The sequence below is a fragment of the Eublepharis macularius genome, chromosome 2 (assembly GCF_028583425.1).
Source record: "Eublepharis macularius isolate TG4126 chromosome 2, MPM_Emac_v1.0, whole genome shotgun sequence".
Taxonomy (NCBI): domain Eukaryota; kingdom Metazoa; phylum Chordata; class Lepidosauria; order Squamata; family Eublepharidae; genus Eublepharis; species Eublepharis macularius.
In genome coordinates, this window is record NC_072791.1 from 206,344,029 (window position 1) to 206,360,522 (window position 16,494).

A 16,494-nucleotide genomic window follows, 5' to 3' on the forward strand; every position below is an offset into this window, starting at 1 on the left:
AAGTCCACATACACAATTAATTTCATATATATAGTGGAGCAAGATCAGGGATCAGACATAAGAATGTTCTTTAATGAATTGAATGTTTAAAAGATTTTTTTCATGAATTAAAAGTATTTATTAAAACTTGGATTTTTTTTAAAAAAATACATAATTGTGAGGATGCCAATCTTTCTATATAAAAGGCAAGCTGTATTGGTGATGACACACTTTTTATTCTGGTGTGCCTGCGCAGGAGCATCAGGATAAAAAGTGTGTCATGACCAATGTGGCCTCCAGAAGGCGCCACTGTGGCGAGATGGCCAGGTGAGCCCTCCTACCCCTCCGGAGGGAGCCACGGCAGCAGGAAGGCCAGCATTCCTGGGTTTTCTAGGGCCCATGTTTTAAAAAATGGCTCTGTTGCTAGTCCTATAATAATATTGTTAGATTACCTTTGAACATTTGCTAAGGTTACTCTTATAAGCCTATTTATGATACCTTGTCCTCATGGCCCCCTCCCTCCCATTCCCCATCCCCATGTTCTGGAGAATATCACCATGCTGGGACTTACATGCTCAGAACTGAATTTCCAGGTGCACAAGTAGGGTTGCCAACTCTTGGCTGGGAAATTCCTGAGATTTTGGAAGTGGATCCCGGGGAGGGCAGCGTTTGGGGAGGAGGCTCAGCAGGCTTTAATATCACACAGTCAACTCTCTAAAATAGCCATTTCCCCCAGGGGATTTGATGCCTGCAGGCTGGAGATCAGTTGTAATTGCAGATGATCTCCAGACCCCACCTGGAGGTGGGCAATCGTATGCACAGGGAGTCCAGCTAAGATTGGGACTCCTGTGCATGGAGAGAGGGAACTTAAGCCTTCCTCCTATAATAATTTTTTTAAAGCATGAATGGCCTTCGAGAGTTGCTGTTTGCCCAGTTGTGGAAACTTATCCTGAACCCAGCAGCCCTGAATTCTTCTCTGTTCATGATGGGAAAAGCAAAGCAAACATATAAGTCCAGCAACAAGCTGTATTCAGGCCCTCTGTTTATTCATGACGGCTGAATGCAACCAGATATATAGTGTACATCTGGTGGGCTACCTTAATACTCCATTCTTTAGTGGAGATCATGGTATGACTTAATTAGTGAATATTGGAACATAACAGTTCTTTATTTGGCAGAAATTAGATTACCAAATATGACTGCACGAGTGGCAATAATCAGTGTCCATTGAGCTGGATTCAGTTACTTGTTCTGCTGGTGAAAAAGGAAGGAAAGCGTCCCCTTTGACCACCCAAAAACTGCTATGTTGGGAATCAAATGACTTACATAGACAAAAGCTATGTGGAAAAGAGGTTGTAATACGGCAGGGAACTGGATGAAATCATGTAAAGAAGCTGTCTTGATCCAACCCACTATACAAACTTCAATCCCATATTAGGGATTTCCAGGGCTTTTTTTCAGCTGGAACGCGGAGGAATAGAGTTCTGGAACCTCTTGAAAATGGTCACATGGCTGGTGGCCCCACCCCCTGATCTCCAGGTAGAGGGGAGTTTAGATTGCCCTCTGCGCCACAGCGTGGAGGGCAATCTAAACTCCCCTCTGCCTGGAGATCAGGGGGCAGGGCCACCAGCCATGTGACCATTTTCTCCGAGGGCAACCCACTGAGTTCCACCACCTCTTTTCCCAGAAAAAAAGCCCTGGGGATTTCTATATCAATATCTTAAATCCAAAGTGCTCTCTAAATGATTGAATAACCATTCCAGAATCCAACCCCTTTGCAGAGTAGAGATGATTCTGGACTATAATAAACAGATAATTTGAAAGGAACTGTATTGATAGCAGACAGTTAGAAATCTGTCTGAAATAGATCTTAATGGTTTTCAGCAGCATTTTGCGACTAATGAAATCAATCAGTGTGTTGCTGTATAGATCATTCTGAAATGTTCTCATAATTTTGGGCAGCAACAAAGGGCCTCCAGAAGTAGGGTTGCTAGGCCTCCCTGGCAACTGCTGGGAGGTCAGAAGGGGGGACATAGGAACTTAATGAAGTTTTCTCCTGTGCATGCACCCCACCCCCAGTACAAGAATGTCACTTGTGTCACAGAGTTTGGGACTGATTTTTAAAGAATTGGTCCTTCCGCTAAGCCCTTGCTTCTGATGTAACTGAAAGTGATGTCATCACGTGCAAGGAGCCATTTGCTTCGGCTCCCTGCCAATGGCTGGTGATCTCCGGGCAGCTTGCCTCCTCCTGCTGACTGCCAGTGATCGCCAGGCAGAGAGGCAAATTGCCAGGAGTTTACCCGCCACCGGTGGGCATCTGGCAAGCCTATTCAGGAAGAAAAGCATTAACTATACAAATCTCTCCCCAGACAGAACTAGTCACAAGGAGTGGAGCCATGGCTCAGTGGTAGAGCATCTGCCCTGAATGCTAAAAGTCTCAAGTTCAATCCCTGGTATCTCCAGTTAAGGGGAACAGGAAGTATATGATGTGAAAGAGAGCTGGTGCTAGTTGGGTTTCGGGTAGGCAGCTGTGTTGATTTGCAGTAGAACAGCAAGATTTGAGTCCAGTAGTCACAAGGGGCAAGGAACTGAGCAACGCCAATCAGAGGGCTGTTGGTTGCTGGAAGTTTGAGCTTCCTCTCATCCCACAAAATATGTTCCTTGCAACAAGGTCTCCTAGAAGTCCCTTCACCTTCCAGGATATACTCTTCTCCTACTTGGGCCTGGGCATTTTCTCTTACTGCCCCACTGCTATGGAACAGCCTCATGAGACGGGCATGGCAGGCATCTACCATTGGGAACTTCTGGCAAGGCCACGAGACAGAGCTATGTAAAAGAGTTTATGGGGCAGCAGTGGGAGCTTTGAGAGCAGGGACATGGGAGGGGGCAGCATTGCATGCACTATGATAGAAGTGTTGTCACATTACTCTAGGAATCGATGGAAATTCTATGGTAAAAACCATAGATTTTCAAGCAATTCTTAGAGCAGAAATGACATCACTTCCAGGGAAAACCTGGAAGTGATGTCATGATGTGTGCGAAGCTGGAATTTAAATATTATTATTATTATTATTATTATTATTATTATTATTATTATTATTATTATTATTCAAATTTCACACAACACAATAATAAATAAAGATCATCATCATCATCCTGCTGCTTGGGCTGGCAGCAAGCAATTAAGATTGCTAGCAATCTTAAAGCAGCATGAAGGCTAAAGATGTGGGCTCTGGCTTATCTATTTTAATTACCTTTTTAATTATGCATTTTAATGGTTTTAATAGATGGTTATTTTAATTATATTTATTGTTGTTATCCACCTTGGGTCCTGATGTGGGGAGAAAGGTGGGATTTATAAATACTCTCAATCAACCAGCAAAAGAAATGCAGAGATGCCTTCTTCTGAGCATGGAGCAGGGGTCACTGGCGCAGTCGAAGAGGGGAGATAGTTGTGAATTTCCTGCATTGTGCAGGGGGTTGGACTAGATGACCCTAGGACCCCTTCCAAGCCTATGATTCGATTATTCTTGCCAGAGTACTGACATTTGCTGGAAGTTTGCATCTTTTCTCTTCTACTATTAACTCTATCAGAGCTGTCAGCTGTTTTCTAGGTTTCAACAAAAGGCTCTGGATAATTGAAAAAAACATTTATGTGGGGAGGGGGGATTGACTAGGATAGGCACTATTTCCTAGACCTTTCCCCCTCTTTTTATGTGAAAAATCAGAAATGTATGTTTCTGAGTGGTTGCCATCCTTCAGGTGAAACCAAGAGATCTCCCAGAATTACAGCTTATCTACAGAGATCAGTTCCCCTGGAGAAAATGCCTACCTTAGAGGGTTAGGTTTGTGGCATTATGCCCTGGTGAGGTTCCTACCAAACCCTGCCCTCCCAAGGCCCTACCCCAAATCTCCAGGAATTTTCCCAACCTGATGTTGGCATCCCTGATTGTTGGGATGTTGCAGGATATTCCGGCTAGTCCCCATCTGTGTAGGGCTGAAATCCTGGCGAGGGTAGTTCTCTCTACCCTCTGGCAACAACAATCACAGCACCCCAGACATGAAGCCTCCCTGCCCTCCCACATGTCATTTGGACCCTATCTCACGTTACAAGTCCACACACAAGATGTTTGACTAGAACATATGCTGCATCTAATTTTCCTAGGGTACCATGCCCAGCTGCAAGGACCCCAGGACTCTCAGGGCCTCGTTAGATTGTACCCCTAATTCTTGCCCCCTCCCCTCCAATCTTGGCAGTCCTGCATCAGCCAGTTTGGTGTAGTGGTTAAGAGTGGCAGGACTCTAATCTGGAGAGCCGGGTTTGATTCCCCACTCCTCCACTTGAAGCCAGCTGGGTGACCTTGGGCTAGTCACAGTTCTCTGGAGCTCTCTCAGCCCCACCAACCTCACAGGGTGTTTTGTTGTAGGGATAATAATGTGTTGTGTTATGTGCTGTCAAGTCGTTTCTGACCTATGGCGACCCTATGAACGAAAGACCTCCAAAATGTTCTATCTCTAACATAATAATAATAACATACTTTGTAATAGTATGGGGATAATAATAATAACATACTTTGTAAACCACTCTGAGTGGGCATTAAGTTGTCCTGAAGGGCGGTATATAAATTATCATTATCATTATCATTATCATTATCATTATCATTATCATTATCATTATCATTATCATTATCATTATCATTATCATTATCACAACATTGGCATGGGCCTAGTAGTTCCAGGCTTGAGGTTTAGTTTGATACAACTCTACCTCAAATGTACCTGATTGCTCCAACTTCTTACACCAAAGTTCAGCAACGGGAAAAAGTAATCAGGACGTATTGATTTTTCCACTAAAAGCTGTTACTTTCCAGACAAGTGGGGAAACACATTTATTAAACATGTAATGGGGCCTACTCTAGTCCAGGAAGTTAATTGTCACCCATTTTGCTCTTCTAGAAGGGGACTCCTACGCATTTAACACTTGTGACACAGAACTACGGGCTTACCCAGAGTATTCCCTTACCGCAGACATCACAGCGTGGGGGGGAATAGTCCTATAAATTCAGTAAGATAATACCAAGCCCTATATAATGTCCAGAGGACAGCCCTTCTCTAAGAGCAGAGCTGTAGGTTACCCTTTTCTCTTTAAAGGGACATACCAATTCTGAGTTCTTCATTCATACAGACTTTTTTTATTTTGTCGTTGTCTGAGTTGGCTCGACAAAGGATAATTAAAAGCCCCTTGATATATATTAAGCTTCTGGCTGGGATCTGGATCAAATCTTGAACTAGAGGGACCCTTTTGTTTTTTTATTCTATACAGCAACTTCATAGATTTAAATAGAGTCACTTTGTGCATTATAATAATTCATCAATCAGAATATTGGAAAAACAGCCTCCATGCAGGATTTTTAAAGACCTTTTTAAAGATATCTGGATATTCCTGTCATTTCTGCTGCTGTGCGCATTTCTTACGTCAGCAGAATGAAGCTAACATCGATACATTACAGCAAATGACAGCAGCGAATGACAGATGTTGGTGAATGTTGGCATTTAATGGTATTTCTTGGGATTTATAGCGGGCCAAGCAGGAAATATTAGAAATGTTTATCTCACAAAGCTCATTTTTGACACAACTCTGACATGTTAAATGCATTTTATCATTTAATGTTGGGAATAAGGATAGCATTTGGACATTATTAAGGGGAAAGATAGGTTTGAGATTTACTGGTAATGTCGAATTTGCTGACATTTCCCCTGGATTTCTTAAAATGTGAAGAATTACCAGTAATCCTCATTAGCATTCACATTTACCATTTACTATGGTATAATCAGATTCATAATTGCCACAGCACAATCTATAGAAAAGTCTTTCCCCCCTCTTCTCTTTTCTTTCACATCAGTGTCAACAGAATTATTTTTTATAAACTATTGCCCAGAATCAGCTGGAAAAACTTCAGGATTTTTTCATCCGTATGTTTCCTCTGAATTCTTGAAAATGTTTAATAGTTCCAGTACATGCAAATTACACTAGTCTCTCCAGAAAAATGGGGATACTGGAAACTTTCCAAGGGAGTGTGAAATGACATATGTTGGTCTTAAGCTATAGTAAAAATACCAAGAGTGGTGTGTAAGACTGAGATTAAAACAAATCATTTGGAACTAAATCCCACTGATGTCAATGCAATTTATTTCCGGACTGTAGGGTGAAGGTTTGGCGACAGCTAATGGTGTGCACCTGTTCAAACCGGAAAAACGGGGCTGGGGGCTATACTAAGAACAAGTTTGCCATATTGTTTATTCAATGAAAACATGGTCATGGATTGAGAAACCTGCCATTCTACAGTGCTGTCTTATTCTTATAAATATACACCCCATATGGAGAAATACAGCTACAAGAAAAGCAAAAATGTTAGAACATGAGAGATATTCTGCTGGTTCATGCCAGTTCTATCCAGCCTGGCAAGCAACTGAAGATTTGCTCCATTCTAGTCCAGCATCCTGTTTCACACAGTGGACAATCAGTTGCCCTGAAGGGCCAAAAAGCTGGAACATCTCCAGATGTTGAGTGATTCTACACATGTTGGATAATGCACTTCCAATCCTCTTTATAGATCATTTGGAATGGATTTTTTCGTGTGCGGAACAAAAAATCCACCTCAAATGATTGATAAAGTGCATTGAAAGTGCATTATCCAATGTGTGCGGAATCACTCGTTCCTTCCTAGGACTGGTATTCAGAAGTTTACTGCCACTGGCTGTGGAAGCTCCCTTTAATCAACTAGTAGCTATTGATGACTCCATGAATCTGTCAACTCATCTTTGTTTTTGGTCAACTTTATGTCAACTAGCAGCGAACCCCATAATTTAATTATAAATTGAGTGAAGCATTTCATTTAGTCCGTGCCAAATAGATTTCCCTTCAACTTAACTGGATCCCCACCACCACCAGGTTTTAGTATTATAGGTGGGGATAGTTCTCCTCTACCACATACATAGTTTTATAAACCTCTGTTCATGGTGGTTTATTTCTTTTTCACTACAGAAGGCCCAAGAAGCTGTTTCAGATTTTAAGGCGAAGCAAAGTAATTGCTGTGAGGGGTGTCACCTTAGATCTTCTCAGATCTCTCTTCTTGTCATCCATTTCCTTTACGTCTCTTAGATCAGCCATGGCTTAAGCACAGTCTTTCTCATATGTGGCACCATTAGGGTTTCCAGCCACTGGCTAGGTCACATTAACAGCACAATGTTACTTCTGAGGTAAACTTATATACAAGGCATTTTTTGCATGGGCAATTTTTTCTGTGTTTGGCCCCATACCTCTTCGGGTTTTCTTCCGAATGCCGGGAGATTGTCTCCCTTCAGATTTCAATGCAGCATTTCAAGGGTTCTCTTCCGAGTTTTCTCCCCGTGAAGAAAAAGCAAAGGCAGAAAACTTAGAAGAGAACCCTTGAAATGCCACATTGAAAACTGAAGGGATAATTCGGAAGAAAACCCAAAGAGGTATGGAGCCAAATACAGCAAAGCTCACCCGTACAAAATAGACCCATCTCTCCTCAAAGTCAGTGGTGAGTTTGAGGAGAATTGGCTATAAAACTGTTTTAGCTATTACTTTATTTTCTGATTAAAACATTTTATTTTTATTTTTTTTAAAAGATTTTTATTGGATAAGATTATAATATTATTCAAGACATACATTGCCCCCTTATAAATCTATTTCTAACCCCCTCCCTTTCCTCCCCCCTTTTTTGTTGACTTCCAACAGTTTTCCAACCCTAAGTCTATCTTATTATTTAATTACTTAATATCTCATATATCCTATTATACACACATTTAATACTCTTTTCTCTAAGCTTGTTTGATCTCTACTAAAAATACTCTATAATATAAATCTCCCTTTGGATGCCTCCACTAAACCACATATTCTACATAAAATACTACTAACATAATAATATATATTAGCAATCAAGATATTAAAAAATATATAGCATTGTATTCATTCTACTTTCCAATCACCTATGTTCTTTACTTGAAATGCCACATTGAAAACTGAAGGGATAATTCGGAAGAAAACCCAAAGAGGTATGGAACCAAATACAGCAAAGCTCACCCGTACAAAATAGACCCATCTCTCCTCAAAGTCAGTGGTGAGTTTGAGGAGAATTGGCTATAAAACTGTTTTAGCTATTACTTTATTTTCTGATTAAAACATTTTAAATGTTCTTGTCTAGTGCTTATTTGGCACTTGTTGACTGTAAGCAAAGTCTGTGCCACTGAAGATGTGAGGAAAGCAGGATACAAACATTTCAACTGGCAATAAAAAAGGCTCAATCCTGGATTCATGTAAGATTAAATTTTTTAGAAAACAATTTACTTTAAGAGCATTTGATGCAGTTACAAGCTACACAAATTGGAGCACATCCTATCCCCATCCTAACATTCTACCAAGAAAAGTTTATTTAATTATGCATTTATATTTATTAAAATATTTATACCCCACTTTTCTTTTTTGCTGTAGTTGGAAGCTTTCTTCCCATCTAAGGACACTTCCTCCAACTTAAGTGGCTCTTCCATTGAAGGAAGAGTCACTTAAGTTGAAGGAAGGCTTCTTAGACCAGAGGAAGACTATTTAGATGATTAGATCCATCCCATTAATTGCAACAATTGCCACACAGGTCAGTTACCCATCTGAACACACAGGAAGCTGCCTTATACTGTCTGTCCTGATCCAATATTGTCTGTCCTGACTAGAGATGGGCACAAACCGGAATATGAACCAAAAAACCCCATGAACCAGCCCGGTTCATGGTTCATGAACCAGTGGTTCATGGAACCATGTTTCCACGAACTTCCACAAACTGGTCTACTGGTTCATTTGGTTCGTTTTAAACAGTAATGCCCCTTTCCCTGCCGCTGCAAAGCGGCAGGGAAAGGGGCATTTAAACTCGTGGATCAGCTGCTTGTTAGGAAGTTCTCCGATCATTTAAACAGCAGGGCTTGGCTGCCCGGCCAGGAGTTCCCGCCTGGCCAGCCAAGCCCCACCTGTCGTTTAAATGGCCTTTTTCCCGCTGCTCCGAGTGGCGGGAAAATGGCCATTTAAACTGTGGGTGGGGCTTGGCTGGCCAGCCAGGAGTTCCCAGCCAGCCAGCCAAGCCCTGCTCTTTAAATAGGCATTTCCCTGCCGCTCTGAGTGGCAGGAAAATGCCCATTTAAACTGCAGGTGGGTCTTGGCTGGCTGGCCGGGAGTTTGGAGCAGGGGGGAAATGACTGCTAAGCAGCCAGAAAGGGGCATTTAAACCCCCTGAACCACAAACCGGTTTGTGAACTTGCCCCAGTTCGTGGGAGTTCGTGGTTCCTGGTTCGTGAAAACCCCATGCACCACGAACCGCACAGTTCAGGTTTTTTGCAGTTCGTGCCCATGTCTAGTCCTGACTGGCAGCAGCTCTCTTTTCTAGGTTATTTAGGTTAGGTTAGAAAGGACCTTATTTGATTCTATATGAGGCTTTTTGCACATTGAATGGACTTTTTGCACATTGTATTTCATGGTTACATTGTATACAACTTAGGTGGTTATATAATAGGCACTAGCACTTTGTTAATGAACATAGGAATGATTTTGTAAATATGTTTACACTGCACCCTGCACTTTAACTTTGGCAAAAGTTCGTTATGAATCAATTGATGCTTGCCTTTAAATTGTAGCCAGATATAAACACTTGAATATATCACTCCATTTGTATATATACATAAATATTGAGATGAATATATTACTCATGTTGATATCTCTTTAAATAGGAGTAGTTAGGAAGTCACGGCATTTGTTTTTTGGTATCATCTGGTCAGAGTGAAATTGATGAGATCAGCTTTTGTTGAAGGACATCAGGGTTGGAGTAACTGTCTGTGAGCTGAATCCGTTTCACAAACCAAGCATAGTTATAAGAAGTTATAAGAAGAATGTCTTCCATTTTGGCTGCTTCCACACACATTGGATAATCCACTTTCGATACTCTTTAGTGAACATTTGGAACTGCTTTTCCATGTGGGGAACAAAAAATCCACTTCCAAAGGATTGCTAAAGTGCATTGAAAGTGCATTATTCAACGTGTGTGGAAATGGCCTATGTCTGGACAGAGCCATTCTGAATGTTGGTTCAACTTTCTGAGCTACAAATATGGTGGATACTGTTTAGAGCTTTGTAATGTTAGCTTTGGAGTCCTCCTCTGCAGAAAAATATGCATCATCTATCAGAATGGGGCATCATAAACGTCTTCTACTGTTTTAATTAGTCCATAAAATGTTTATGTATATACTGGCTATAGGCTAGGATAAACAACTACCTACATTAACTGTGCAACCCTATGTGGAGTTATTTCAGTCAAAACCCATTGATTTGAATAGGCTTAGAATGGAGTAATTTTGTATAGGATTGGACTGAAAAGGAAGCAGAATTATTAGATGTTTTATTAATTTTCTTTTCTCCCAGAAGCAATAATGAATCACAGACAGGCCGTGCCTTTTGTCCTTAGTTACAAAAACACCAGATGTGTAATGGTTAGTCTGTGCATATAAACCATACAGTCAAGCAATTACGTATATCACATTAAGTATAGCAAGGCTGGTTCCCTGAAATTATGAAAAATGCAGACCTTTCTAAATTTAATAAGGAAATGAGACCAGACACACGCTCTATATCCAAGTGATACTGAAGACAGTTTGGCAGCCACACTTAGAAGCACATCCAGTTCTGAAGAAAATGTTAAAAAGTCACAGCAGTGAAATTTAAAACTTAGGTAAACATTCTGGAAATTTGTCTCACACTAGATATAGTTTCACTGACATGTCCATCCTAAAGGCAGTGAAAATTAAACACACAAAAATCAACTGTAAAACAATTTCAATAGAATTCTAGTGTGTACAAGGCCTCATAACAACGACTTTCTACATTTATAGCAATATAAAAGCTAACTTTTCACAGATGGACAGAGAGAGTAATTCTACATTGTCTGCCCAACTGAGCTACACAGAGTACCCATTCTCTCCCAATAAATGTACCTTAATCTCTTGAACTGAGAAAACAGGTCATGAAGAAAATGAGCCTGTGATGTGGCTGAAGATAATCTAATATTTTACATATAAACTTAAATTTATGTGGTGCTTTTTGAGTGTTCACAGGACTTCACATAGACTCAGGATTCCTTACAATAAACTTATAAATTAAGCCAGTGATATTAGCTACACTTTTAGGCCTGAGAGAATTTGACCTACCACTTAGCAAATTCACGGCAGAGTCAGCACGATTCCAACCAGGACTTTCCTAAGTCAAAGGTCACTCTCTTACAGTCTTTCTACACAAGACATCTTTCATGCGGATGCTCAAGCTACTTTGGGTGTGGTCTTATACTGAAGTGTACTCTGTCTCCCTAGCAGTGCATGTATATCCACAATGGGAGAACAAATGTAAGATCTTTCAATGAGCTTCCCTGTGTAAGATGTCTTGTGTAGAGAGACTCTTAGACAATACACAAGCAGACCTTGAATTTAAAATGTGTTATTTACCATGGTCCTGGACCTTTAAGATGATTACAAATTGAGCAAACTATGACTATGACAATAAAATCCTAAGAATGCTTTCCTGGGAATAAGTCCCACTGAACGGACCTTCACAGGATTCTGAGAATTACTTAGGATTGTTCTGTAGGTCTGCAGGATTTGAGTCCAGTGGCACCTTAGAGACCAAGAAGATTTTCAGGGATAAGCTTTCGAGAGTCAAAGCTGCCTTCTTCAGATTGCTCTCTAGATCTGGAATTGTTTTCAAAAACTTAACTTTTTGTTGTTGTTATTTCTTTTATGGAACTGAGATGATTTAGGAATATCTTTCTGAATATTGGATGGACAGACAAGTGTATCAAAGCAGATTAGATCCAGAGGAGTTAGCCATGTTAGTTTGTAGTAGCAAAATAGTAAAGAGTCCAGTAGCACCTTTAAGACTAACAAACTTTACTGTAGCATAAGCTTTCGAGAACTGTTCTCTTTGTTAGATGTATGGAGAGTATGAAGAAAATGGCCAGATATATATAGGTGGTGAGGGAAGAGGGTAGTAAATGCAGTCAGTTGCAAAAGTCATGAAAGAGGTGGAGTGCACAATCCAGGGTTGGTGTGACCCCTCCCCCTCCATAGCTGAATCTGAATAGAATGCCTGAAAGGCAGTTGCTTCTGATAATGAGATAACCATCCAGAGTCTCTATTCAATCCAACTCTGACTAAGTCAAATTTACATATGAATTCCAATTCAGCAGCTTCCCGTTGGATTTTGTTTTTGAAAGGTTTCTGTTGAACTACAGTGACCTTTAAGTCCTTGATAGAATGTCCTGGTAGACTGAAGTGTTCTCCCACTGGTTTCTGGATGTTGCCATTTTTAATGTCAGATTTGTGTCCATTTATTCTTTTGTGCAGAGGTTGGCTGGTTTGTCCAATGTACAGAGCAGATGGACATTGTTGGCACATGAGGGCATATATCACGTTGGAGGATGAGCAGCTGTAAGAGCCAGAGATAGTGTAGCTGACACCATTGGGTCCTGTAATTTTATTTCCTGGGTAGATATAAGGGCAGAGTTGGCATCTGGGTCTGTTGCTCCTGGACTCTTTACTATAAGGTAAATTAGTTAATGGTTCTGAAAACTTACCTTGTTTCATCAATATATACCGCTTCCAACACAGACGCTGCATATTCAATATTCTTCTTTAGATCAACCACATTAACATCACCTTTCTCCAACTGCTTTACCAAACATCGTAATCTGTGGAGAAGAAAAAAATTGAGATTATTATACAATCAGAGCAAGGTTTAAGCAAGGCTGCACTGCCTTTTAAATTTTCCTTTCAGAATGGCTAAAGTCTCTGAAGCAAAGTCCGAGTTGGTGAGTTAAAGATGGGCCATGGGGAAAGAAGGCAGAGGGGAGGAAGGAGGGGGTGTCCTCAGAAAACACAGATAGCTGAATACAATCAGAGTGGTGAGATCTGTAGTTCTATGTTTCCTTCTGTGTGTGAAGGAGGCTGAGACAGACAACGCTACCGAAGGAACTGGGATTTCTGCATTCAGAAAGAGGTACAAGCCAAAGTTAGAGTCCCAGTTTAGCGTGCACACACCTCAACAAACTACAGTTTATAGGACAATAGATAGAGATATTAAAGACAGCATATTTCAACCCTCTTCTATGGTAAATCCATTACGTTTCTCCCTTATGACAGGCTGGGGAAAAGTTTAACACTGTCCTCAAAGACATTGCTGCAGCGAGAACAACACCTATTTGCATCTCTGGAACTTGAAAGGCTGGTTCACAACTGCAAAGGGTCCTGTGGAGGGGGCACTGGAAGAAGGATGGGTCTGTGCATGCTTAATGCACACAGTGGAATATTCTATAAACCTTCAGATGGAATAGATGTGGTTCCTCCGATACATAACTCCCATTACAACAGCGATCTTTTTCAGACAAATAATAAATACAGACTAAGGAGGCTTATTTTGGACAGGTACAAAGAGAACCCAAGAGCATTTCAGAAAATCCCGAAGTTTCCTTGTGAGTCTTCTGTTTTAACTTAAAAAATAAAAATAAGGAATACATCTCCTTGCTTTCTGAGTAAGTCATTTGCAGTGCGTGACCTTGGAAATGCCCCTATACTGAATGACCGCGATGGCTTTTAGCACACTCAAGGCCCATTTGCACAACAACTTTGTGCAAATCCTTCTAGACATGCACTGCTAGGGAGACAGAGTACACTTGAGTATAAGATCACACAGAAAGTAAGTCACTTTTTATTTTATTTATTTTTATTTATTTTCCATTTTTATTCCACCCTCCCCACATTTCCAGCAGGCTCAGGGCGGATTACAAAATACATAAAGGTTAAAATATATAAAACAGTTATTACAGTTAACAATTCTAAAAACATCCAATTTACACAGTTAAAATACAATGATAAATATCAACAGCGGCACAGAATTCCACTGATCAAATTTAAAACATCTTCAGAGCACCTCTGCATTAAAGAGTTTTTAAAAATGGGGGGTATTGGTGGTGGGGAGGGCCCAATCCCTCATCAACCGGCCGGGGGGCTCCACCTAGCACCGCCCATACGCCTGGCGGAACAGCTCCATCTTGCAGGCACGGTGAAAGGATAACCAATCTTGCCAGGCCTTAGTCTCTTCAGACAGAGCATTCCACCAGGCTGGGGCCAGGACCAAAAAGGCCCTGGCCCTGGTCGATGCCAGGCTAGCCACCCTGGGGCCAGGGACCTTTAACAGATGTTTCTCACTAGAACAAAGAGCCCTCTGGGGTTCATATGGGGAGAGGGGGTCCCGCAGATACACTGGTGCTAGTCCGCATAGGGCCTTATAGGTTAATACTAAAACCTTGAACCTGATTCGGTACTCCACTGGTAGCCACTGCAGCTGACACAGTGTTGGTGTTATATGCTCATGTATCGGCAAGCCCATGATAACACATGCCGTTGCATTTTGCACCAGCTGTAACTTGAGCATCCCCCTGTAAGATGTCATGTGTAGAGAGGCTGTTTCTAAATAACTCAAATTAACAAACTAACTCATTAACTGTCATCATGCATGTGTGTGTGGGGGGCCTTGAAAATAGTCATGTAAAGGTATCTTTGGTTTAATCTAGGTGGGGGAACTTCTGTAAATAATTTTCTCCTACTAACCTACACCGTAATACTGACATAATTCATCCTAAGCCAGAAATATTTTCCTTCGTTAAACATTTCTAGGCTTTCCATTCTCTCAGTACTGAGGTGCCATCCAGAATTTTTTTGCTTTAAATCCTGTTAGAGTAATATAATTTGGGGGATTTAAAAGGTGAGAATCGCTTTGAGAATGATTTCATTCACGCGGCTATGAGTCAGTCTCTGTTCATGCACAGGTATTAATACTGTACAAGCTTTGGGACAAAGAGATGCATTTAAATGAGATCCGGCTTTAACGGTCATTTAATTTCCTTTGAGAAAATTAGTTCTACATTTCTGCACCTTGTGTGAAAAATGAAGCTACAGTACTGACACATAAAATGATTATTGAAAATAATAAAAACGATCAATTGAAAATAATAAGGCCCCAAGGCCAATCCTCAAGTACTTCTTTAAACCTGAGCTCAATATTTGATAAACTTTTACATATGCAGTATTAAAAAAACTTAGACAAGCTCTCTCAATGACCTTACCAATGTAAGGTGGAAAACCTAGTGTAGTTTTTCCACTTGTTAAAGGCTAAAGTTCAGTGACCCAAAGGCCCTAAAGGCCCAAAGATCAGGGACCGCCAGAAAACCAGTATTAAGAAAACAACAGTAGAGAAGTTTTGCAGAGGGAAGGAAGACATTTTTCACTAGTTCCCCTCTCTGGCTGCAGACCTACAATCCCCTTATTCAGACTGTTTGTGGAAGTCCCCTCTCTGGATCTGAGCCGATATTGTTACGTTGTGCCATCTTTGTGTGGCTCTTTCTGTTAAATTCAGCAGAGAGGGAGGAATGAGATATATATGAACATTGCTGTTGCCTCCACTCAGGGCCAGCACCACCATTGAGGTGCTGAGGCAGGCACCGTGGGCGTTGAGGTGCCAGAGGGGGCACCGGAGGGGGTGCCGGGAAGGAGGCGCACACCACGGAGCTGGCATGCCTGGCCCGCTGCTGCTGCAGCAGGCCAGCCCCGCACCACCACCACCGCTGCCACCACCAACACACGCCCCAGGCTGAGTGCAGCAGTTGCAGGCCAGGCACGGCAGGCGTCCGGGGCGGCATGGAGAACCTCCCCAGCCGCCTGCCGCACCTGACTGAGAGAGCGGGCAGCCTCCGCGTGCCCTCCCAGCCACCCACCAGCCAATGGGGCCGGCTGATGTCATCACACAGTCCGAGGGCGTGCATGTGCACTACGTTCATGTGCACATAGGGGCAGCTGCAGGCGCCAGAAACCCCTGCCTCCACTGATACCTACCTGGGGTGGAAGGGCTGTGGCTCAGTGGCAGAGCATCTGTTTTATGTGCAGTAGGTCCAGAGTTCAATTCCTAGCATCTCAGGTACTAGGTGATGGGAAAGACTTCTACCAGAGACCTTGGAGAGTTGATTCTAGTCTAAGCAGACAATACTGACCTTGATAGAACAACCATCTGACTCAGTATAAGATAGCTTTACGATTTTCATGGAGAAGATCCATCTTTGCACGTTTCTCAACTCTTGATTAATAATAATATTAATAATAATAACATTTGATTTACATACTGACCTTCAGGACAACTTAATGCCCACTCAGAGTGGTTTACAAAATGCATTGTTATTATCCTCATGACAATCACCCTGTGAGGTGGGTGGGGCTGAGAGAGCTCCAACAAGCTGTGACTGACCCAAGGTCACCTGACTGGCTTCAAGCAAAGGAGTGGGGAATCAAACCCAGCTCTCCAGATTAGAGTCCTGCCGCTCTTAACCGCTACACCCAACAGGCTCCTGATTTTACACA

At 41.7% G+C, this 16,494-nt stretch overlaps 1 protein-coding gene across 1 annotated transcript in view; it reads right to left on the reverse strand.

Annotated features, from left to right (window-relative positions):
* The window catches only part of PDE1A (phosphodiesterase 1A), a 208,343-nt gene that overhangs the window by 48,202 nt on the left and 143,647 nt on the right, over positions 1–16,494 (reverse strand). Inside the window, exon 2 of the mRNA XM_054971362.1 lies at positions 12,663–12,776. Within this exon, the coding sequence (XP_054827337.1) occupies positions 12,663–12,776 (114 nt within the window). The remainder of the gene's footprint in view (positions 1–12,662; positions 12,777–16,494) is intronic.